This window comes from Mauremys mutica, chromosome 14 (assembly GCF_020497125.1).
Source record: "Mauremys mutica isolate MM-2020 ecotype Southern chromosome 14, ASM2049712v1, whole genome shotgun sequence".
Lineage (NCBI taxonomy): Eukaryota > Metazoa > Chordata > Testudines > Geoemydidae > Mauremys > Mauremys mutica.
The window spans coordinates 46673707-46696837 of NC_059085.1; the positions used below are offsets into that span (position 1 = coordinate 46673707).

At 48.6% G+C, this 23131-nt stretch overlaps 2 protein-coding genes across 4 annotated transcripts in view; one reads left to right on the top strand and one right to left on the bottom strand.

Annotated features, from left to right (window-relative positions):
- GABARAPL2 (GABA type A receptor associated protein like 2) overlaps nucleotides 1–12737 on the bottom strand; it is a 29463-nt gene extending 16726 nt beyond the window's left edge. The window contains exons 1-3 of one of the 2 annotated variants that reach the window (XM_044987228.1): nucleotides 12614–12737; nucleotides 11157–11268; nucleotides 10557–10612 (exon numbers count right to left, since the gene is read on the bottom strand). In XM_044987228.1, coding sequence (XP_044843163.1) covers nucleotides 10557–10612; nucleotides 11157–11190 — 90 coding nt within the window. In that variant the 5' untranslated portion in view covers nucleotides 11191–11268; nucleotides 12614–12737. Of the gene's footprint in view, nucleotides 1–10556; nucleotides 10613–11156; nucleotides 11269–12609 lie in introns of both variants that reach the window. The other variant, XM_044987227.1, reaches the window with a different exon arrangement.
- On the top strand, nucleotides 11365–22346 carry TMEM231 (transmembrane protein 231). Of its 2 annotated transcripts, none has more exons than XM_044987226.1 (7): nucleotides 11365–11771; nucleotides 14480–14649; nucleotides 17668–17796; nucleotides 20416–20559; nucleotides 20836–20917; nucleotides 21048–21153; nucleotides 21581–22346. In XM_044987226.1, the coding sequence occupies exons 2-7, from the start codon at nucleotides 14506–14508 to the stop codon at nucleotides 21750–21752; spliced, it is 777 nt and encodes a 258-aa protein (XP_044843161.1). In that variant the 5' UTR covers nucleotides 11365–11771; nucleotides 14480–14505; the 3' UTR covers nucleotides 21753–22346. The 2 variants fall into 2 exon arrangements, with proteins under 2 accessions (XP_044843161.1, XP_044843160.1); XM_044987225.1 differs by lacking the exon at nucleotides 11365–11771 and adding an exon at nucleotides 12281–12647.
- The last annotated feature ends 785 nt before the right edge of the window (nucleotides 22347–23131 follow it).

Below are 23131 nucleotides of genomic sequence, written 5' to 3' on the forward strand. Positions count from 1 at the left end.
AAAGCTAAGCTTTTACTGCTAGAGCTTGTTTTGTTTGGGGGAGGAAGGGTTTCTGATACTGCTACAAAACCCAGCTTTACCAGTATCACTCTGTCCGCAGTAGGAGTGCTTTGCCAGTACAGTATACCAATACTCCTATACTAGTAAAGCACTGCTAGTGTAGCTATGGCCCAAGACTGGCAATATCTGCACTGTAGTGGTGCTGCTGTAGTGATACAGGCGGTGACTCTGTGGGTGCTCCAGGGCAGTATGTGGCTGCTGTCTATAGGATCCAGGATATACCTGGAGTAGTGGGTGGGCCTGAGTTCCTGCATTGGCAAAGTGGTGTGAACCATAAAGTGGGGGTCAAGTCTAACCCAAACCCCAAGAAGGGGACAGAGCTCATTTAGAAACCTGACAGAAGGGCTGAATTCAAAGGCCCACAACTGGAGCCAAAGACCCTAGTGAGAACAGAGAGACTGTTCATTTTTTTCCTCTTAGCTATGCAAGAAGGGGTTCATTTTGACTGTGTGACTCAGCTGGAGGCCAAGCCACTGAAGACCTGCCAAGCAAGGTCAACAACTGATAGGGGTGCCAGGAGTGGGGAAAAAGACTGTGTAGTACTGCACCCAGCTGCAAGTAAGCACTCAAGAGGTAAGTGTTCCCTCTATATCTATATAGATCTTTCTTATAATTCTTATTGCACATCCATAGGGCTCAAACTACTGTAACGATTCCACCCCAAGTTGATGATATCCATCTGAGCTTCAACACAGCTAATTCCAGCACCCATTCACATAAATGTGCTGCGTATAATTTTCAAAATACTCTAAAACTCACATGCGGTTAAATTACTTTAAAAAATGGCATGCTGCAATAGGAGCTGGGGTATATTTTGTGGTACGAACTTGGGGTCATTTATATAAGAGGGGCAAAGAGTTCTGTGGCACCTTTATAGACTAACAAACGTATTGGAGCATGAGCTTTCGTGGGTGAATACCCACTTCGTCGGATGCATGTAGTGGAAATTTCCAGAGGCAGGTATAAATATGCAAGCAAGAATCAGGCTAGAGATAACTAGGTTAGTTCAATCAGGGAGGATGAGGCCCTCTTCTAGCAGTTGAGGTGTGAACACCAAGGGAGGAGAAACTGCTTTTGTAGTTGGCTAGCCATTCAGTCTTTGTTTAATCCTGAGCTGATGGTGTCAAATTTGCAGATGAACTGAAGCTCAGCAGTTTCTCTTTGAAGTCTGGTCCTGAAGTTTTTTTGCTGCAGGGTGGCTACCTTTAAATCTGCTATTGTGTGTCCAGGGAGATTGAAGTGTTCTCCTACAGGTTTTTGTATATTGCCATTCCTAATATCTGATTTGTGTCCATTTATCCTTTTACGTAGGGACTGTCCAGTTTGACCGATGTATATAGCAGAAGGGCATTGCTCGTATATTACATTGGTGGATGTGCAGGTGAATGAACCGGTGATGGTGTGGCTGATCTGGTTAGGTCCTGTGATGGTGTCGCTGGTGTAGATATGTGGGCAGAGTTGGCATTGAGGTTTGCACAGATTGGTTCCTGAGTTAGTTACTATGGTGCGGTGTGTAGTTGCTGGTAAGAATACGCTTCAGGTTGGCGGGTTGGCTGTGGGTGAGGACTGGCCTACCTCCCAAGGCCTGTGAAAGTGAGAGATCGTTGTCCATGATGGGTTGTAGATCACTGATGATGCATTGGAGAGGTTTTTAGCTGGGGACTGTATGTGATGGCCAGTGGAGGTCTGTTGATTTTCTTTCTTGGGCTTGTCTTGAAGTAGGAGGATTCTGGGTATTTCCTTGCGCGGGTATCGTCGTTTTGAGAATGCTTGGTGAAGATTTTGTAGGTGATGGTCTCTGTCTGAGGGGTTGGAGCAGATGCTGTTGTACCTCAGTGCTGGGCTGTAGACAATGGATCATGTGGTATCTCCAGGATGGAAGCTGGAGACATGAAGGCAGGCATAGCGGTCGGTGGGTTTTTGGTGTAGAGTGGTGGTAACGTGACTATTACTTATTTGCACCGTGGTGTCTAGGAAGTGGATCTCCCGTGTAGATTGGTCCAGGCTGAGGTTGATGGTGGGGTGGAAGCTGTTGAAATCGTTACGTAAGAGGGTACAGCCCCCACAATATGAAGCTGACCTCAATATTGAAATTACTCTAAAATTCACATGCATAAGGGGAGAGTCTTAATTTATATTCAGGAACAGGGGCAAGGGTAAATATTCAGAGAAGTAACAGAACACCCAATGAGACGAATGCGACTGTTCACATGTCTCCTAGCTATTGTCAGGCGATAAATGTCCTGCTCTACTTGGCACTGATGAGGTCTCAGCTGGAGTACTGTGTCCAATACTGGGTGCCAGACTTAGGGTACGTCTACACTACGGGATTATTCCGAATTTACATAAACCGGTTTAGCAAAATAGATTGTATAAAATCGAGTGCGCGCGGCCACACTAAACACATTAAATCGGTGGTGTGCGTCCACGGTCCGAGGCTAGCGTCGATTTCTGGAGCGTTGCACTGTGGGTAGCTATTCCGTAGCTATCCCATAGTTCCCGCAGCCTCCCCCGCCCCTTGGAATTTCTGGGTTGAGATCCCAGTGCCTGATGGGGCAAAAATCATTGTCGCGGGTGGTTCTGGGTAAATGTCGTCAGTCACTCCTTCCTCTGGGAAAGCAACGGCAGACAAGCATTTTGTGCCTTTTTTCCCTGGATTGCCCTGGCAGATGCCATAGCATGGCAATCATGGAGCCTGTTTTGCCTTTTGTGACTGTCACCGTATGTGTACTAGATGCCGCTCACAGAGGCGATTCAGCAGCACTACACAGAAGCATGCTTTTGCTTTTGCATGACAGCAGAGATGGTTACCAGCCATACTGTACCATCTACCATACCATAAATTGGTAATAAGATGATCATGGTTACCAGTCCTTTTGCACTGCACCATTTGCTGCTGTCATAAGTGCCCCTGGCTGAGATCAGCCAGGGGCGCAAAAGCCAAAATTGGGAATGACTCCCTGAGTCAATCCCTCCTTTTTGGTATCTAAAAATAGAATCAGTCCTGCCTAGAATATGGGCAAGTGTACTAGAGAACCACTGTATCATAGAACCAGAGAGCACAGCTGCTCTGTGTCAGATCCTGCAGAAATTATGAGCTGTATGCTATTCACAGGAGGTGCTCCTGCAACAACCCCACCTGTTGATTCCGTTCTTCCCCCAGCCTTCCTGGGCTACCATAGCATTGTCCCCCCACTTGTGTGATGAAGTAATAAAGAATGCAGGAATAAGACACAGTGACTTGTTAGTGAGAAATGAGTGGAAGGCAGCCTCCAGCTGCTATGGTAGTCCAGACAGGACAGTAAGGAGTGTGGAGGAGAAGAGCCCAGCATCCCTCTGCTAGTCCAGGAGCAATTGAATCTTTTTTTTACACATGAAGGGTGGGGGCTGATGGAGCTCAGCCCCCTGTTGCTATGATGAGGATGGTTACCAGCCATACTGCACCATCTACCAGGAAAAATTAGGGCCAGGTGCCCTTGATCGACCTCACGGATGCTAGTCGGCATGGTTACCAGTCCTTTTGCACTGCCCCATGTGCCAATAGGCTGATGATGAGGACAGGTACCAGTCATATTGCACCATCAACCACCCATGGCGGGGGGGGAGCAAGGATGTTGGTGTTTGAGTGCTGCAGCATCACGTCTATCTGCAGCATTCAGTAAAGATAGGGTGACATGTAAAAGAGTCAAGAGAGGATTGTTTTCCCTTTCACTTCTGGGGGTAGGTGGGGGGGTGCGTAAATTGCCGAGCTATGCCCTGACCCACCGCGGACACTGTGTTTGACCCTAGAAGCATTTGGAGCTCAGCCAAGAATGCAAATGCTTTTTGGAGACTGCAGGAACTGTGGGATAGCTTGAGTCCTCCAGTCCATGAGCATCCATTTGATTCTTTGGCTTTCCGTTACGCTTGTCACGCAGCAGTGCGCTGAGTCCCTGCTATGGCGTCTGTCTGGAGATTTTTTTTAAAAATGATTTTGAATTTCGTCTTCTGTAACGGAGCGCTGATAGAACAGATTTGCCTGCCCTTACAGCAATCACATCCGCATGGTCCATGCGGGAGCTCTTTCTTTATTTTGATTTTTAACTGCATCACCACACGTGCTGATCGGAGCTCCACGCTGGGCAAACAGGAAATATTCAAAAGTTCGCGGGGCTTTTCCTGTCTACCTGGCCACTGCATCCGAGTTCAGATTGCTGTCCAGAGCGGTCAGTGGTGCACTGTGGGATACCGCCCGGAGGCCAATACCGTCGATCTGCGGCCACACTAACCCTAATCCGATATGGTAATACCGATATTAGCGCTACTCCTCTCGTTAGGGAGGAGTACAGAAACCAGTTTAAAGAGCCCTTTATACCGATATAAAGGGCCTCTCAGTGTGGACGGGTGTGGCGTTAAATCGGTTTTACGCTCCTAAAACCAGTTTAAACGCCTAGTGTAGACCAGGCCTTAGAAAAGATATGGATAAATTGGAGAGAGCCCAGAGGAGGGGAAAAAAAGATAAAAGGTTCAGAACACCTGACCTATGAGGAAAGCTCAAAAAAACAGAGCATATTTTAATCTTGAGAAAAGAAGACTGAGGGAGGACCTGATAACAGTCTTCAAATATTTTAAGGGCTATTTATAAAGAGGAATGTGATCAATTGTCTTCCTTGTCCACTGGAGGAAGGACAAGAAGTCGACTGCAGCAAGAGAGATTTAGATTAGATATCAGGAAAAACTTTCTAACTATAAGAGAAATTCAGCTCTGGCATTGGTTTACGAGGGAGGTTGTGGAATCCGCATCATTGGAGGTTTTAAAGAACAGGTTTGACAAACACCTTATTAGGCATGGTCAAGTTTACTCGGTTCCGCCTCAATGCAGGAGACTGGACTAGATGACCTCTTGAGGTCCCTTCCAGCCCTAAATTTCTAATGATTCTATCCAATTCAGCTGAATCTGCCACTTTACACTTCCACAATCCTCTTTGGTAGCAAAAGGTTGTGCAGAGCCTCTTCTTCCTTTAATAGCCCCCTGAAATGGTGTAGGGAATCTCTGGCTCCTATCCTCTCCCCCTTATTGCCTCCAGCTGATATGTGGTAAGCAATAGGCTGAGACATACCTTCCCTCCACAACCCATGGCATACCAAGCCCTATCAGTGGCACAGAGGAGCCAGGAGAAGGGCACTGTTGGTAGCTGAAAGATGATGTCTGTGGAAGAGCTCCCATTTTCCCCACACAGATGCACTTCAATCATGCCCTCGTCCTTACCATATTACTTTAATTAAAAAAAAAAACAAACTAGGGGATTTTACTGCCCCAAAACTTCATTATTGCAGAATTAAGGTTGACAATCAGTGCCTTGTACCCTTCCAGAATGCCAGATGCCCCTAGAGAGACAAGGTGGGTGAGGTAAAATCTTTCATTGGACCAACTTCTGTTGGTAAGAGACAAGCTTTCTCTCACTAACAGAAGTTGGTCTAATCAAAGATATTACCTCACCCACTTCCTCTCTCTAATACCCTGGGACTGACACTACATACAAATGTCCCCATAGTGAGTCTTCTGTCAACCAGGAAATACAGACGTGATGTGCACACCAGCCCCACACTGCAACCTTAACTCTGCCCTCTGAGTGATGCCCAAACCTATCCCTGACAGACATCATACCACACTACCTTACCAGATAATATGGAGTGCGGTTGGAACAGAGCACGAGTACTGTAGGAAAAATCTAACAGATCTTGTCTTCATTAAAGCAAAAGTTTTTATATGTTTAGGTCAGGCATAGTGAACACCAGCTAACTCCCTGTAGTATGCTCAACCATTTCACCCAGAGTTGCTAGATGCTAGCACTCCTTGACCTTCAACCTAAGGAATCTCTGAAACATCACCTGCATTTACCCCTGCACTGTATCGCACTGTCACAAATACTACCCAACTGCTAGAAATCCTCACAAGAACAGACTGTTGTGCTCCATATGCTTAACCTACATAACTCAACACAAAAACAAGGGACCCATGATTCTGCCACCCTCGGGTGCAGATGCTCCTCTAATATTGCAATATGAGCTTTATCAATATAAGAACCTGCATCAAGTAATCTCCACCCCAATTAATACTGCTACTCTTAAAAAAAGTCAAGAGCATTTGGCGTGTAGGCATGTGAGAATACAGTTGAGGCATACCACAACACAGAAAATGGTATATTTACTTAGTCATTCTTCCTATCCACTTATTACGCAGACCAGATGTACTGATTTTTTTTATAAGGACAGTCACAATATTTGGGGCTTTTTCTTATATAGGCACATATTTACCCCCCCGCCCTCCCCGTCCTGATTTTTCACACTTGCTATCTGGTCACCCTAGCTCTGGATGATCCATACTTAATTTACTCCTAGTGGCTATTGCGAACTCCAGGGGTGGGAGAGCTAGGGTTCCAGAATAAGGCCAGTGTGCACATTATATGTATTTCCTAGTTTTCAGAGATTTAAGTATAGGGGCATTTGACAATCTGAAGGGTATGAGGCACTACCGATTAACAAACTCTGCATTAATTGAATTATTGGGCAGTGAATAGATCCTTATGATTAGTTGCTACCCAGTAGCAGATCCAATGGAACAGTAACCCCCAAAAGCTTTTACAGAATTTAAGTTTTCATTAAAAAGGAGTGAGGGGAGGAACCCTACATGTCTTGGCCTTAGGATTGCAAGGAATCTTCCCACTCTGGCTCCATCAGCACTACAGCTCTATCAAAGCCAGCAAATGGGTACCTGGCAGGGTGAAGGGTTCTCTGCTCTAATATTTCCTGTAGCATGGTTAGGACAGCAATTATCATACAGAAGTGCATTACTGACCACGTTGACAAAGAGCACCATTTAAGTGTATTGTAATATCTTAATATTGTTGGCTGCACTGAATTTATAGGACAGTGAAGTCAGCTAAATGTAGTATAGTGCACAGCTATATATGTGGGACTCAGCATCTATCAGATCTAGAACTGTGCAGGGGAGAACCTGACTCTGAGGGCACTAGGACCAACATGGCATACCCCCTTCTCCACAGCATAAGAAAGGCCATACTGGGTCAGACCAATGGTTTGTCTAGCCCAGTATCCTGACTGATGCTTCAGAGGGAATGAACAGAAGAGGCGAACTATTGAGTGAGTCATCCAGTCAAGCTTAGGGACATCCAGAGCATGGGGTTGTGTCCCTGACTATCTTGGCTAATTGCCATTGATGGACCAAATTCTTTTTTTAACCAAGTTATACTATTGGCCTTCACAACATTCCAGCAACAAGTTCCACAGGATGACCGTGCATTGAGTGAAGAAGTACTTCCTCAAGTTTCCTTTAAAGTTGCTGCCTCTTAATTTAATTGGATGACCCCCAGTTCTTGTGTTTATGTGAAGGGGTAAATAACACTTCCCTATTCACTTTCTCCACAGCATTCATGTGTTTTTTGTTGTTTTTTTTTTTAAGATCTCTATCATATTCCCCCAATCAGCCATCTCTTTTCCAGCTGAACTGTCTGAGTCTTTTTAATCTTTCTTCATATGGAGGCTATTCGATACTCACTATTTGGAAAAGCCAGCGCAATGCTTTGGGTAGGGCTGCAAGCTGGGGCCTGACCTGGTGCTCTGTGCTGTGCAGTGGCGTGGCTGGCTCCAGCTGAGTGGGATGGCTATAGCGCTGCTAGCCAACGGTGCTCCAAGCAGTGTGGTAAGGGAGCGGGGGGGGGGGGGGAATGGATGGATAGAGGGCAGAGGAGTTCAGCGTGGTGGTCAGTGGGCAGGGTTGTGGATAGGGGTCGGGGTGGTCAGAGGGCAGAGAACAGGGGGGTTGAATGGGGGCAGGAGTTCCCAAGGGGCAGTCAGGAAGGAGGGGTGGGATTGGATAGGGTGGCAGGGAGCAGGGGTTCTGGGGGCAGTCAGGGAGCAGGGGTGGTTAGATGGGGCAGTGGTCCTGGCAGGACAGTCAGGAATAAGAGGAGGGGTTGGATGGGGTGGGGGGGCAGTCAGGGACAGATGTTCCAGGGGCTGTCAAGGGACAGGGAATGGGGGGGTTGGATGGGGCAGGAGTCCCGGGGGGGGAGGGGCATCAGGGGCCGAGAAGCAGAAGGAGTTGGATAGGGGGTGGAGCTAGGCCACGCCTGGCTGTTTGGGGAGGCACAGCCTCCCATAACCAGCCCTCCATACAATTTTGGAAACCCGATGCGGCCCTCAGGCCAAAAAGTTTGCCCGCTCCTGTTCTAGCAGGTCTCAATCATACACTGTGACTTTGCTGAAGTGGCCTTTTCCTATCAGGCAAGGGGGCCCACTAATGCCAAACACCAGTGTCCAGAGCCCACTACTTCTCAAAGAGTGAGGTTTTTCTTTTAAATAACAATTATCACCTGCACCCATGTGTCTATTTCAGACTAAATGTTTTTGGGGCCATTTGTGTATTATACAGCACCAAGTCAAATGGCAGTGCTAACTAATTGGTAGTAACTAATACTTAGCTCTTTTATAGTACTTTTCCTCAGTAGATCTCAAAGCATTTTATAAATAAGGTAAGCATCATCATTCCTATTTTATAGATAGAAACTGAAGCACAGAGAGATGAAGTGATTTGACCAAGCAAGAACAGAGCTGGGAATAGAACTCAGGTCTCCAGAGTCCCTGTCCAGTGCTCTATCCACTATACCACACTGCCTCCCTAATAGTCTGCAATAGATCACTCTACTAGTATAGATAAGGCCTAAACCATCAGCCTCAGGCCTAGGAGAAATATTTGATATGTCAAACATCTGCCCCAGAGGGCAAGTCAATATGTTTGAGATTTAGGCCCCAACAAATGAAGCATTTGCTGAGGATGGAATGTATCAATGCATTCTGGGACTGATTCCTGCCGTTTTTTGTTGCGGGTTGCCACATATCAGAATACTAGCTCTGATGTCTCTCCTTCTCTCCCAGGGTTGGTTACTAGAAGCTAGTCTGGATAGAATTCTGGCTATCCTTACTCAAAGAGAGAGAGTCTGGGAGACGGATACTTGTCATGATGTGAAGTTGATCACCAGGAGATTGTTGATGGGCTAGGAACTGCACACCAGGAGGCAATTAGATTGGGAGGGGGCAGGTTCAGCTCATCAAGAAGTAGTCAGCGTGGGACAGGCAAGAATAGGATCAGCATGGACTTGAGGAGATGAAGGCAATTGTCAGAATGGAGCTGTGATGTGGGCTTGATGGAAAAGAGTTAAGGGAAGGAGTACACCAACAAGATAAGGGTCACAGGGTTGCTCCCTGGGTTGTCTGAAGGGGGTTCATTCATGCACTGGGAGGCTGGGGTGGAGAAGGGTGTCAATATCTGGTACTCAGACAGAGGTTTGCTCACAGGTATGTGGCTAGATGTAGAGGTGTTACTCAATGGGATATGGCATGAGGTGTGGTGGTTTAACTCACCAGGACTAGGACACAGCTAGAGGGGAATCCCTTACAGGGACATGATCTCAGAGGGGAGGGAGAGTCATACACTACTAAGTGGTCATATGGGCAACTGTGCAGAAGGGGTTACCCACTAAAATCCTGTCAGATTGGGTGCATGAATGGAGAGCTCACCAAAATGTGACTGAGTCATAGTTTAAGGCCAGAATGAATCACCAGATCATCTAGTCTGATCTCCTGTATATCATAGGAAACCAACACCCACAAAACCCAATAAATGAAATTAGATCTCCATATATACCCCACAGGAGACCAGAGCATTGTTTGTCACAGGCAGAGAATAGGAGGTGCCAAAGGCCCCTGCAATGGTAGGGAAATGACTGGACAGAGAAATGGATATGGTACAAGGTGGAGTCCTGTAGCTCCTTAAAGACTAACAGATTTATTTGGGCATAACCTTTTATGGGTAAAAAACCACTTCTTCAGATGCATGGAGTGAAAATTACAGATACAAGCATCTGTATCTTGTAACTTTCACTCCATACATCTGAAGAAGTGGTTTTTTACCCACACAAGCATATGCCCCAATAAATGTGTTAGTCTTTAAGGCGCTACAGGACTCCTTGTTGTTTTTGTGGATACAGACTAACATGGCTCCCCCTCTGATGCTTGGTACAAGGTGTCACCCACCTGGATGTAGTCAGGGCATATGAGCATGTACAGAGGGTGAGTCACTGAGATGTGACCTGGCTAGAGATCAGGCATGGAGGAAGCAGTCACTTGAATGTAGCTAGGTGAGGGCTGCTCCCATGATATCACTCATTGGGAGGGTGATAGTGTTGGGACCAAAAAGGTGTCCAGATGATATTATGTGGGAAGTCCAGGGATGGTAATTACTTACCGGTACATAGTTGGGGGTAGATGCTTGGAGGGTTGTGTTAACAGCTAGAAGCACATGTTGCTTGAGGCTATTCATCAGAATGTGATCAGAGGGGTAGGCCACAGGGAGGAGAGGAAGTTTACTTCACCTGGACAGAGTAACAGGATATGGGGGAGGAAGTGGCATTACAGGAGTGGCATGGGTTACTCACCGGCACACGGTCTGGGTATTTGGCTCGGATTTTTGCAGACTCTACACATCTGTGCTCTGTAAACAAAACATTCAGTTAGAAAAATGACAACATGACTCACACCCTGGGCATCGTAGGGTAGAGCTAGGAGGAATAGGAGATGAAGGAGGCAGGATCACATAGGTGAATCTTCCCTGCCAGCTCTCTTTCATACCTCCCTATGCCACTTAAGGGACTGAATGCCTGAGTAACACGTAGCCTCTTTACAGGAGGAGACTCAGCGCTGGGGTCCCCCAGGGATGTCTCTCTACTAAAGATGTGCAATGAGTTGGAGATGATTGGTGGAGGAGGGTCAGTGCCCTCTGCCTGCGGGGCGGGGTAGCCTAGATGGGTATCACTGCGTGGGGGGAGAGGGGCAGTGAGAGGGTGAACTAGGGCGGCCTCTGGAGAGATGGTGGCCGAGGGGGGGCCATGCCTGCGGGCTTTGCGTACGGCACCGCTCGAGCTAGGAGCCGGGTGAGACCTGGGGCGGTGGGGGAGCAGTGGCTCAGGGCCCACTGGGGCTCGGCGGGGGCGGTATCCTGACCCAGCGCAGCCCCAGCCCCAGCCCCGCCTCCTTACCCAGCGCATGATCCTCCTTGAACATCCACTTCATGGTGCGGGGCGAAGCGGAGCCAGCGGGGGTCGGTGCCCGGAGGTCCGGCCGGGGGGTTGGTACCAGGTCGGGCCGGGCCTGTCACCGTCACAACAACAGCTCAGCGGGCGGGGCTTCCGGCTCACCAGTTCCCTGGCAACCAGGCGAAGGGGCGGGGCTTCCGGCCTACGGTGACCGAGCAACGGGGATGGGGGAAAGGGCCCCGACATCCGGGGACCGTGGGCTGGGGTCACGTGGCGCGTACAAAGCTTAAATGCTTTGCGCCGGTTTTAGCGGCATGGCTGTGTAAGGCCGGGCGCGGTGCCTCCCGCCTCAGGGAGGCCGCCTGCTCGCTTGGTAACCGTGTCCTCTTTCCTCAGCGCTCCCGCCGCCCAGCCCGGTCCCCATCCTCCCAGCGCCGCTCGCTGGACCCCGTCAGCCTGCGTTAGTGGGAATAACAAAAGCGTCGACGCCGCAGGCTGCTCCCGGCCCTGGCACGGAGCCCGCCGCCTGCGGGGCAGCAGACTTGCCACACTGCGAGTCAGCGACCGCCCCGTAAGGCCGGGAGGCGGGCAGCCCTGTGCAAGCCCCGCGTGAAGCAGGTGTGGCAGCCAGCGCGAGCGAGGGGAGCTGGAGAGAGGCGTTTTCTGCGCCAGGGAGGCGAGAGAATCCCTCGCATTAGCAGGGCTCATGGGGCGTTGCCTGAGGAGCCACCGGGTCAGGAACGGGCCGCGGTGGCACGGCCCGTAGCAGTCCCCTGCCCTGTGGCCCCTTGTGTGCTCGTCCCGGAACGGGCCTTTGAACTGAACCGTAAGGCGCCCGTCACCGTGAGCCCCTGTCGGGGCAGGGGGGGCGGCGCTCAGGCGTGCAGCAACCGCCGCCCTCCCGCAAGCGTTTCCGACCAACCCCCATCCCTCAGGATTCGCAACCCCGGCCCAGGCGGTAGCAAGTCCTGAGCAGGAGCCAAGGTGGTCACGTTGGCGTGGCGGAAACTGCACCTAGTTGCAAAAGGGGCGGGCTGCTCTTTGCGTCGCCACCCCCTCCCCGGGGACCCTGGGCACTGCGGGAAGGGCAGGGAGGCGCGCGGGCCGAATTTGGCAACTGACGGCCGGAAAGGTACAGGCGGAGCCCTAGGCTTTGCCTCTGATTCGCTGTTGAGCCCAGGAGTGCATCATCATTGGATAAGGTCCAACTCGTCCCGCCCGGTGGCAGTCGGGCACGCTGATTGGTTTGATTTCTTGTCAATCTCAGTCTGTAACAGTTGCCCCGGTAACGGAGTCTGGCTTCGGCGGGCGCCGAATCGCCGAGCGAGGCGTGTGCCCGAGGCCTGCCCGCCATGGCCCAGCTGGAGCTCTTCTCCCACCCCGGGCCCGGCGTCCGCTACCGCGCCGGGCTCTGCTCCACGGCGGCGCTGGGGCTGCTGCTGCTGTGGGCACTCACCTACCTGCCGCCGCTGCTCGTGGCGTACCGGAGTCAGGGTGAGCTCCCCGACCGGGGGACGGCCCGGCCCTAGCCCCGTCCGGTCCCAGAGCCTGGCGCCCGCCCTCGCCCGGCCTCCAGGCCCTATTCCCCCGCCCACCCCCGCTTACTCCTGGGGGCCGCCCCATCCCAGCCTGCCCAGCCCCTGGCTCCTGCAGGGCTGGAGCCCAGCGAGGACATTCCCTGGGAACTGAGTCTTAGAGGAGTCGCCCTGTTAGTCTGTATTCACAAAAACAATGAGGAATCCAGTTGCACCTTAAAGGCTAACAGATTTATTTGGACATAAGCTTTTGTGGGTAAAAAACCCACTTAAAAATAATATATGGAACTATGCCTATCTCAGAGAGCTGGAAGGGACCATGAAAGGTCATTGAGTCCAGCCCCCTCCCTTCACTAGCAGCACCAAGTACTGATTTTGCCCCAGATTGCTAGGTGGCCCCCTCAAGGGCTGAACTCACAACCCTGGGTTTAGCAGCCCAATGCTCAAACCACTGAGCTATCCCTGCTCCTTCTTCAGACGCATGAAATAAATGTTAGTCTTTAAGGTGCCACCAGACTCCTTGTTTTTCCGACGAAGTGGGTATTCACCCACGAAAGCTCATGCTGCAAAATGTCTGTTAGTCTATAAGGTGCCACAGGACTCTTTGCTGCTTTTACAGAACCAGACTAACACGGCTACCCCTCTGATACTTGTTTTTCTTGGAAACTAAGGCACCCAGCCATCTATCCCCAACCTGACACTCCCTGACCCTGGAGGTCCTGCCCTGGGTGCTGACCTACCTACTGAGGAGTGTCAGAGACACTGCGTGGCAAGGACACCTATGGCTGTTGGGCCCCAAAGGGGCCTGCTTTGCTGGCCACCAGCCCCTCTAGTGCTCCCTTAGGGACTAGACCCTCACCCAGCCCTCCAAGCAGCACCTCCCTCCACCCTGGACCTCTATGCCCTGCCTACCATCAGTCTCCCAGGAGATGGTGATGTCCCACAGAGCCTCTGAGGCAATGATGCCACTTGGGGGTGGTGTGGTGCAAGAACAGTGCTGTCAGGTTGGATTATGGCCTTGATTTCTCACGGGCTTTCTTTTAATTCCACTGAATGAATCTGCCTGGGAACAGACTCCACTCACAGGCAGCGAGTTATATGGGCCCATGGTGCCCGTGCTCCACCAATATTAAGAAGGTGGTCCTGGTTCTACCAATATTTGGGCTTATATTTTCAGAGCTATTCCATCCTGCCTCAGGCCCTGTGCTTTGGGGGGGGCCACTCTTCAGGGAGACGCCGGGTCCAGGGCAGCCTGGGGGCCTGGCGCTGGCAGCAGCGAGTGACCCAGACCACTCTGCTCTGCCCCGCCCTGCCTCTTCCCATCCCTGCTCCGACCCCTCCCTCCCCCCATTCCACCCCTTCCCCCAAGCCCCTGTCCCCACTCCGCCTCTTTCCGTCTTCTGCCTCCTCCCCTGAGCAATGCCAGGAGCTGGTGGGGTGGGGCGGAATGGGCTGGGTCGCTGGTTCTGCCTGCACCAGGCCCCCTGCTAATCCCCTAGGCTGCCCTGGACCCCACGTCCCCCTGAAGCGCGGGGCTCGGGGCGGTTTCCCTGGTCTGTCCTATGGACGTGACAGCTCTGCATTGACCCATTGTGGGCACCACCAAAAATTATACAAACCTGGTGCCCATGACTACACTAGGCTCAGACCCCTCAGAGCAAACTTTAATTGGATGAGTGAAACTGTGGAAGGACAGCAACAACACTAGAGAGAGGCCTGACCCTCCCAGGGGTCACTTCTCCTTCACCCTCATTCCCAGCACTGATTCTCCCATTGTCTCTCTACTTGCAGGACTTTGGTTGAAGCAAAGTACCTACATGGAGCAGCCCACAGTACAGTTTCAGTATGAGGTGCTGCTGGTGGCTATGACTGGAGCTGACCCAGGGAGCTTCCTGGCTTGGAGCACATTTCCAGCCTTCAATCGCCTCCAGGAAGACCAACTGCGAGTTCCACTCATCTCGGTAGGTTACCTACAATGGGGTGGGGTGGTAAGTGGGTGCCAATTGGGATGCCCTGTTGTCTTAATTATCTGTGTTTGGGATTCGTGTCAGTTGCCCCACACAGCAGCTTCAGAAGCTTCCGGTGGTGACACCAAGTAAAAGGCCCTTATGGGCTGGGGGGGTATGTGCAGACCATGAGGGTATATATGATATACAGTAGAGAATGAAAGAGGAAGACATGAGGGAAGGAGATACAGAGGTAAAATAAGCTGGTAAGGTATAATTAGAAAAAACATTAAAGAGAGACTGAATGGAGAATACTGAACAAATAGATGCATTGGATAAAGGGAGAATAGACACTGGAAGAGATCTAAGAAAAGAAATGTCACAAAGGATTGTGTAGAGTGTCTTTTGGTTGGCTATTTGATAGTGCTTTTAGCTTCTAACCTCTTGATAGTAGTTCCCAAGTGCCTCGTTCTGATTTCAGTGGCAAACAGTTCTACCTGACAGCCTTGTGAGAACATAGAAGATAAGGGTTGGAAGGGACCTCAGGAGATCACCTAGTCCAACCCCCTGCTCAAAGCAGGACCAATTCCCAACTAAATCATCCCAGCCAGGGCTTTGTCAAGCCGGGCCTTAAAAACCTCTAAGGATGGAGATTCCACCACCTCCCTAGATAACCCATTCCAGTGCTTCACCACCCTCCTAGTGAAATAGTTTTTCCTAATATCCAACCTAGACCTCCCCAACTGCAACTTAAGACCATTTTTGCTCCTTGTTCTGTCATCTGCCATCGCTGAGAACAGCTTAGCTCCATTCTCTTTGGAACCCCACTTCAGTAGTTGAAGGCTGCTATCAAATCCCCCCTCGCTCTTCTCTTCTGCAGACTAAATAAGCCCAGTTCCCTCTGTCTCTCCTCATAAATGATGTGCCCCTGCCCTCTAATCATTTTTGTTGCCCTCCGCTGGACTATCTCCAATTTGTCCACATCTTTTCTGTAATAGGGGGCCCAAAACTGGATGCAGTATTCCAGATGTGACCTCACCAGTGCCGAATAAAGGGAAATAATTAATCACTTTCCTTGATCCCCTGGAAGCGCTTCTACTAATGTAGCCCAATAGGCCATTAGCCTTCTTGGCAACAAGGGCACACTGTTAACTCGTATCCAGCTTCTTGTGCACTGTAATCCCCAAGTCCTTTTCTGAAGAACTGCGGCTTAGCCAGTCAGTCCCCAGCATGTAGCAGTGCATGGGATTCTTCCATCCTAAGTGCAGGACTTTGCACTTGTCCTTGTTGAACCTCATCAGATTTCTTTTGGCCCAATCCTCCAATTTGTCTAGGTCACTCTGGACCAAGGGTCTCAAACTCAAATGACCACGAGGGCCACATGAGGACTAGTATATTGGCCCGAGGGCTGCATTACTGACAGCCGCCCTTGGCCCCCAGCCTCCCTTGGCCCTTACATGAATCCCTGCCCCTGGCCTGCCTCTTCCCACCCCTTCCCTGCCCCCATTCCAACCCCTTCCCCAAAATCCCCACCCCAGCTCTGCCCCCTCGCTGCCCCCAGGGGGTTCAGGAGGGGTGTGGGGTGTGGCAGGGGCTCAGGGCAGGGAGTTGGGGTGTGGGGTGCAGGAGGGATGAGGGGAGCAGCAGGGGGTCAGGGCAGGGGGTTGGGGTGCAGCAGGGGGTCAGGGCAGGGGAGCAGGGTGCAGGAGGGGTGCGGCAGGCGGACTTCCCCCTCAGGGAAGGGGGATTGGGGTGCAGGAGTGGTGCGGGGTGCAGCAGGAGGCTTAGGGCAGGGGGTCAGGGTGCGGCAGGGGACTCAGGGCAGTGGGTTGGGGTGCAGGAGGGGTGTGGCAGGGGGTCGGGTGCAGGGTAAGGTAAGGTAATATAGGTAATACAGGGGTTCGACCAGGGGCGGCTCTAGACCCCAGCGCGCCAAGCAGGCGCGTGGGGCGGCCGTTTCCCGGGGGGGCGGCAGTTGGCTCCGGTGGACCTGCCGCAGTCATGCCTGCGGGAGGTCCACCGGAGCCCGGGACGAGCGGACCTGCCGCAGGCATGACTGCGGCGGGTCCCCTCTTCCCGCGGCTCCGGTTGAGCTCCCGCAGTCATGCCTGCGGCAGGTCAACCGGAGCCGAGGAACCACAGCACCCGCCGCAGTCATGCCTGCGGCAGGTCCGCTCCTCCCGGGCTCCGGTTGACCTGCCGCAGGCATGACTGCGGGAGCTCAACCAGAGCCGCGGGAAGAGGGGACCCGCCGCGGGACCGGGGAAGGGCGGCGCAGCGCACCGCGCTGCTTGGGGCAGCCTGATTTCTAGAGCCGCCCCTGGGTTCGACTGCAGGAGGGCTTGGGGGGCGGGCTCTGGCCCGGCGTGCACCAGAGGCAGGGCAGGCTCCCTGCCCGCCTGCCCTGCCCTGCCCCCGCGCCACTCCGGGAAGTGGCTGGAACGTGGGGGAGCAGGGGCACAGGAGTGTGTGTGTGTTGCTGTTGCTTCAGGCACCGCCCCCATTGGCCAGGAATGGGGAACCGTGGCCAGTGGGAGCTGCTGGGGGCGGTGCCTGAAGCAACATCAACACCCCTCCCCCCCCGCCTCTCCTTCCGTGGCACGGGGGCAGGGCAGGCAGGCAGGGAGCCCTGCCGCCGGTGCCTAGGTAAACGCTGGGGGAGGGCGCGGGCCGCGTGTTTGAGACCCTGCTCTGGACCATATCCCTACCCTCCAGCATATCTACCTCTCCCTCCAGATTAGTGTCATCCGCAAACTTGCTGAGGGTGCAATCCTTCCCATAGCCATTAATGAACCAAACATTGAACTGTAGAGTCCTGTCATTTCTCTAGTCTGCTTTCTGAGTTCAAGGCAAAATGGATGCTTTCAGTGTAGCATTATAAGGATGTATCTTTTTCCCCCTGCACATGTAGTCTGTTCATCTTGAGATTCTTTTTTTAGTTTCTGCTTGCTGTAATTAACTTCCAGATATCTGCCTGTAATAAGAGACCATTACCAAGCCATGCATTTCTGATAAAGTTCTTGTATCTTATAGACTAGAGAAGAAGACAAGAATCATGATGGCAAAATGGACCAATTACATTTTAAATTAGAGCTTCCTCTACAATCTACAGAACAAGTACTTGCTGTCCAGCTCATTCTGACTTTCTCCTACCAATTACATGTGAGTAGCTCAGATTCTGTTAATATAGGTGGCCCTATCACAATGGTATTTGAGTGTCCAGTGCGACATTCCTGTAGCAATAATATAATAATAAAATATGTAAATATGATTTTTTTATTATCTAAGTCTGCTGTATGTCAGGACTAACTAAATCAATGTTTGATTTTTCTCTCTACTTTCCAAGGAAAGGGACATCAGTTTTGGTTTCTCCTGACTGAGCTTTATGGTGCATATGTCACCAGACTGCTAGAACTCTCCAAGGCAGTAGTACAGTGCAGAGGACAGAAAGAATGCATGGCACTGTGTGAATGCCAGTGTAGCTATGGGGTTCTGGTGGGCACTGAGAATATGCAAGAGTTTGTTAGAAAAGGATGCTACATACTTACATTCCCTTATCTTCTTGCCATATCGAGGGGTGACAGTGGCAGCCATTTTCGCAGATATTCTTACCACTCTTTCATATGTTCTTAGATTTTAGAGCCAAGTGTCCATTGTGATCTGCTTGAACCTCCTGCATATCACAGTCCAGAAAAAAAAAAAGATCTCTTGTTTCTCTAGTTGCACCTGTTCCTGCACATGCACCTCTCCTGAAATGGGAGCACAAGCTTTGGCAACTTGCTGGAACTAATCCTTAGATCAGGTGCCAGCTACACCTGCCACAGTGTGGTTTCAGTAGGTGTTAAGATGAGGAATAATTGTAAAGCATTGTGTTGGACACAAGACAACACATGAAATGGTATATTTTGTTAAGGATAGGTCAGATTTTGTTTTGTCCTGGTGCTTATTGCCAACTGCAGAGAAGAAGACTTAAGCTTACGTAGCAGCACGGTCTGGGAGTCCTTTACCATAACTTTATATTTCCTTATTTTCAGAGGTTTAAGTATAGGTGCGCTACCAGTCAACCTTAATTGTATGTTAACAAAGGTTGGGGTTTTTTTGGCAATTATTAATATGTGGAAGGTTCTGAAATTCTTCGTGCTTTGCCCTTTTAATAAATTAGTGTAGGAATCTTCCAGTCGGTTACATGGCCAAAAAGGGCCAAGGAGCCATCTACTTCAGCTCACCCTTTGGGCAGGAATTCCTGCTTCTCAGCATGCATATCCTGTGATGAGTGTTTTTAAAGTATTTATCTCAGATGAATTTACGTTTGCTTAATCATTGGGTTTCCACTATGTCAGATGGCCAAATGTTTGTCTTTTTCATCAGCTATAAAATGTTGGATTCCCTGGTGTGACATGTAGAATTCTGTGGGGCTTCTATAAACTAGTTTGAGTAGCATTTAAGGTAGTTAACGTCTAATAACCAAAAAAACACATTTATATAGTTTTCTGTAAGGCATTTGAGTTGGTACTTCATGACAATTTGATTAAAAAACTAAAATGATATAAAATGAACCATGGCACACAGTAAATGGATTAAAATCTTCCTAACTGATAGGATTCAAAATGTAATTGTAAACGGAATTGTCATTGAGCGGGTGTGTTTCCAGTAAAGCCCCACAGGGATCGGTTCTTGGCTACACGCTATTTAATATATTTTTTTATCAATGACCTTAAAGAAAACATAAAATCATCACTGATGAAGTTTTAAGATGACACAAAAATTGAGGGAGCAATAAATAATAAAGGGGACAGGTCACTGATTCAGAGCGATCTGGATCGCTTGGTAAACTGGGTGCAAGCAAACAGTATATGTTTTAATATGGCTAAATGTCAATGTATTCTTCTAGGAACAAAGAGTGAAGACCATACTTACAAGATGGGGGACTCTATCCTGGGAATTGTGACTCTGAAGGAGATTTGGGGGTCCTGGTGGATAATAAGCTGGAAATAAGCTCCAAATGTGACACTGTGGCCAAAAGAGCTAATGTGATCCTGGGGTGCATAAAGAGAGGAATCTCGAGTAGGAGTAGAGAGGTTATTGTACCTTTGTATTTGGCACTGATGTGAGTGCTGAAATGCTGTGGCTAGTTTTGGTGCCCACAATTCAGGAAGGATGTTGATAAATTGGAGAGGGGTCAGAGAAGAACCCAATGATTAAAGACTTAGAAAATGTACCATATAGATTCAAAGAGTTCAATCTATTTAGTTTAACAAAGATAAGGTTAAGGGGTGACTTAATTACAGTCTATAAGTATCTACCTGGAGAACAAATATTTAATAATGGGTTCTTCAGTCTAGTAGAAGAAGGTACAATACAATCCAGTGGCTGAAAGGTGAAGCTAGACAAATTCAGACTGGAAATAAGGTGTACTTTTTTAATAGTAAGGTTAATTAACCATTGGACCAATTTACCAAGGGTCATGGTAAATTATTCCTCCCTGACCATTTAAAATCAAGTTTCGGTGTTCTTTTTCTAAAAGATATGCTGTAGAAACTATCTGGGGGGAAGTTACATGGACTGTGTTTATACAGGAGGTCAGACTAAAAGATGATCACAATGGTCCCTTCTGACCTTGGAATCTCTGAAGCCTCATGTCTAACATTATCTGACACTAAAATTTAAGAGCCAAGATGATGTAAAATAAAACCCATACAGAGATTCTGTAGACTTACAAAGGTAGAAGATTTTTTGGAGAGTTTTCCTATATTTAGTTTTATCTACTGTTCACTGTTTCAGAGGATGTCAACATTTGTGATGCAGAGCATGGCTTTTATCCAGTCATCCTCCCCTATTCCAGGGTCCCAGCTTTATGTGAACGGAGACCTGAAATTGCACCAGAAGCAGTCACTTAGCCATTGTGGAGTAGACATCAGATACAATGTGAGGAGAACCTTTCTCCCTTTTTCTTCTCATTACCCTTTCTGCATCAGTGATGACCAGAATTACCCGTACCCAGTATTTCTAAACTAAGGTCTGCTTGCTGAGCTGGAGGGTGGGAGAAGGTCCTGTGGCTGCCAAGCCATTCAGACCAAGGACTGGGATTATTTATCTTTACAGACAGAACCACTTTGTGTAAAAAATTGGGTAAAAGCAACTTTCTGGAGAGTGGGGCATGAAGGTTTTATATTGGCATTAAAGTATCACCTTGTGTAACAGGTATCTGTGATCAATGGCACCAGCCCTTTTGCAAGTGACTACGATCTCACTAACATCATTGCAGCATATCAAGATAGAAATGGTAAGTCAATCCCAGGACAGTTTATATGTGACTACATATAACAATGTTTGGTGGCTGTTCTCGGAGGATTTGTGTTTTCAGTATGAGCTTGAAAGGCTCCTTAAGAACCTTCATTCATTTTTCATTGCAGTAACAACAGTTCTTTCTGATTCCAACCCTGTTTGGCTGGTAGGAAGAGCAGCAGATGTGCCATTTGTGATTAATGCCACTATCCGTTTCCCAGTGGAAGTTATTTTATATCCTTTAGCAGTTGTGTGAACTCCAGTGAGGTAACAAGGTATTTAACAATGTTCTGCACTTAAAATACAGTGTCTGTCCCACTTCATCTGTATGTAATATCAAAGGAGTGGAAATGTTACTAAACTTTTCTTGGTAAATATGTAGATCCTAAGGTGCAGCAACTTGTGCTCGGAACATTAATACAGTTTTAGAAACCTGTTCTAGCTCTGTTATGGCTCCATCTTCCAGTGGTTCTCTTATGAAAAGGATGTTCAATTCCCTTAGTCCATTTTTTTTCTGGATTTATTTCTAACTTCTTCCTTCTCTAGATATACATACTTACATCTATTCAGTTGTGCTGCATTTAATTTTAAGTTTTCAAGTTTAGTTGGTGTAATAGAAGTTTCAGATGCTTCTTATCTAATGCTCCTTGACTCTTACTACATATCAGCCAGGTTTCTGGGAAATGATCAAATTTGCCTGGATCCAGTATGTTAGTATCCTGCTTATCTTTCTTTGGGTGTTTGACAGGATAAAAATATTTGTGTTCCAGAATCAGGTGCTGACCACAATACCAGTGTTGCCAGTTTCCTCTTATAAACAGCACCAATCCTGAGAAAATGCCTGAAATGACTTTAAAGAGATTTAGGATAAGAGAGTCTACTTAATTTTTGTTCTCTTTAGAATTGTTGTATTTCTGAAGGTGGGGAACTTCGTAAGTTACATTCTGGATCATGTTCTGTTAATGCTACAATAGACTAGAATGTCTGGACATTTTTATTTCTTTACATTTAGTACACCTCATGTTGCTGTGAGAGAGCACTGCTTTGGGATTATTGTGTGCTCTCATGTTTTTGACAGTTCAAGAAGAATGTTATCTTTTGCAATATGACTGCATTTCAAAAGCCATGCAAGTCAACATGGCACCTGTTCTGCTGAAATCTCTACCACCTTTGGCTGATCGGATATGCTTTTAATTTGGGTAAAATACACAATATAATAATTGAAAGGCACATGGTAACAATAACTGTGTAAACTACTTGTACTGTCTTAGTTTTGTATATAAGGGCTGAAAACTGAAGTTCTATTAAGCCTTTAACTGTGTTGAGGAGTGGGAATGGGAGGGGAGAAATTTTAAAAGAATGGTGAAGAGGCAAAGGCATATCTTTGTAAAGGTTATGATCTACTGAATCTATTCATCCTATTTGTATACATGTGTCATTTTTGTATTCAAAGTTATGAATCTTGGGTTTGTACTTGCTTGATTTCTAAGTAGCCTTAGAAGGCAGCTTGGGTGAAGGTGATCATGAAATGATAGAGTTCACGATTCTAAGGAATGGTCAGCGGGAAAACAGAATAAAGACAATGGACTTAAAAAAGGCAGACTAGCAAACTCAGAGAATTGGTAGATCCCATGGGAAGCAAGTGTAAAGGGGGAAAAAAGAGTTTAGGAATGTTGGGAGTTGTTTATAGAGATATTATTAAGGGGACACAAGTCAAACTATCCCAGTGCATTGGAAAGATAGGCGGTATGGTAAGAAACCGCCCTGGCTTAACCAGAAGATAATCAATGACCTGACACTCAAAAAAGAATCCCACAAAAAGTGAACACTAGATTAAATTATGAAGGATTTATTTAAAAAAACAACACAAGCATGCAGAGATAGAAGTAGAAAGGCAGGCACAAAATGAGATTAAACTAGCTAGGGACATAAAGGGTAACAAGAACATTTTTACAACTACATTAGAAGCAAGATGTAGACCAAGGACAGTGTAGGCCCATCATTCAATGAGGTGGGAAAGACAATAATAGAAAATGCAGGAATGCCCAATGACACCTCAAAGCATCCTCTCCCCTGCTCCCCAGGCAGTGGTGGATTTAGAGTTAGTGAGGGCCTGTGCCCACCCTCAGGACCCAGCGAAGAAAAAGAACATTCTCTCTTATCCCCCCCCCCCCCCCGGCCGTTTTTCATTCTTTTTCTCTTCATCCTTCTC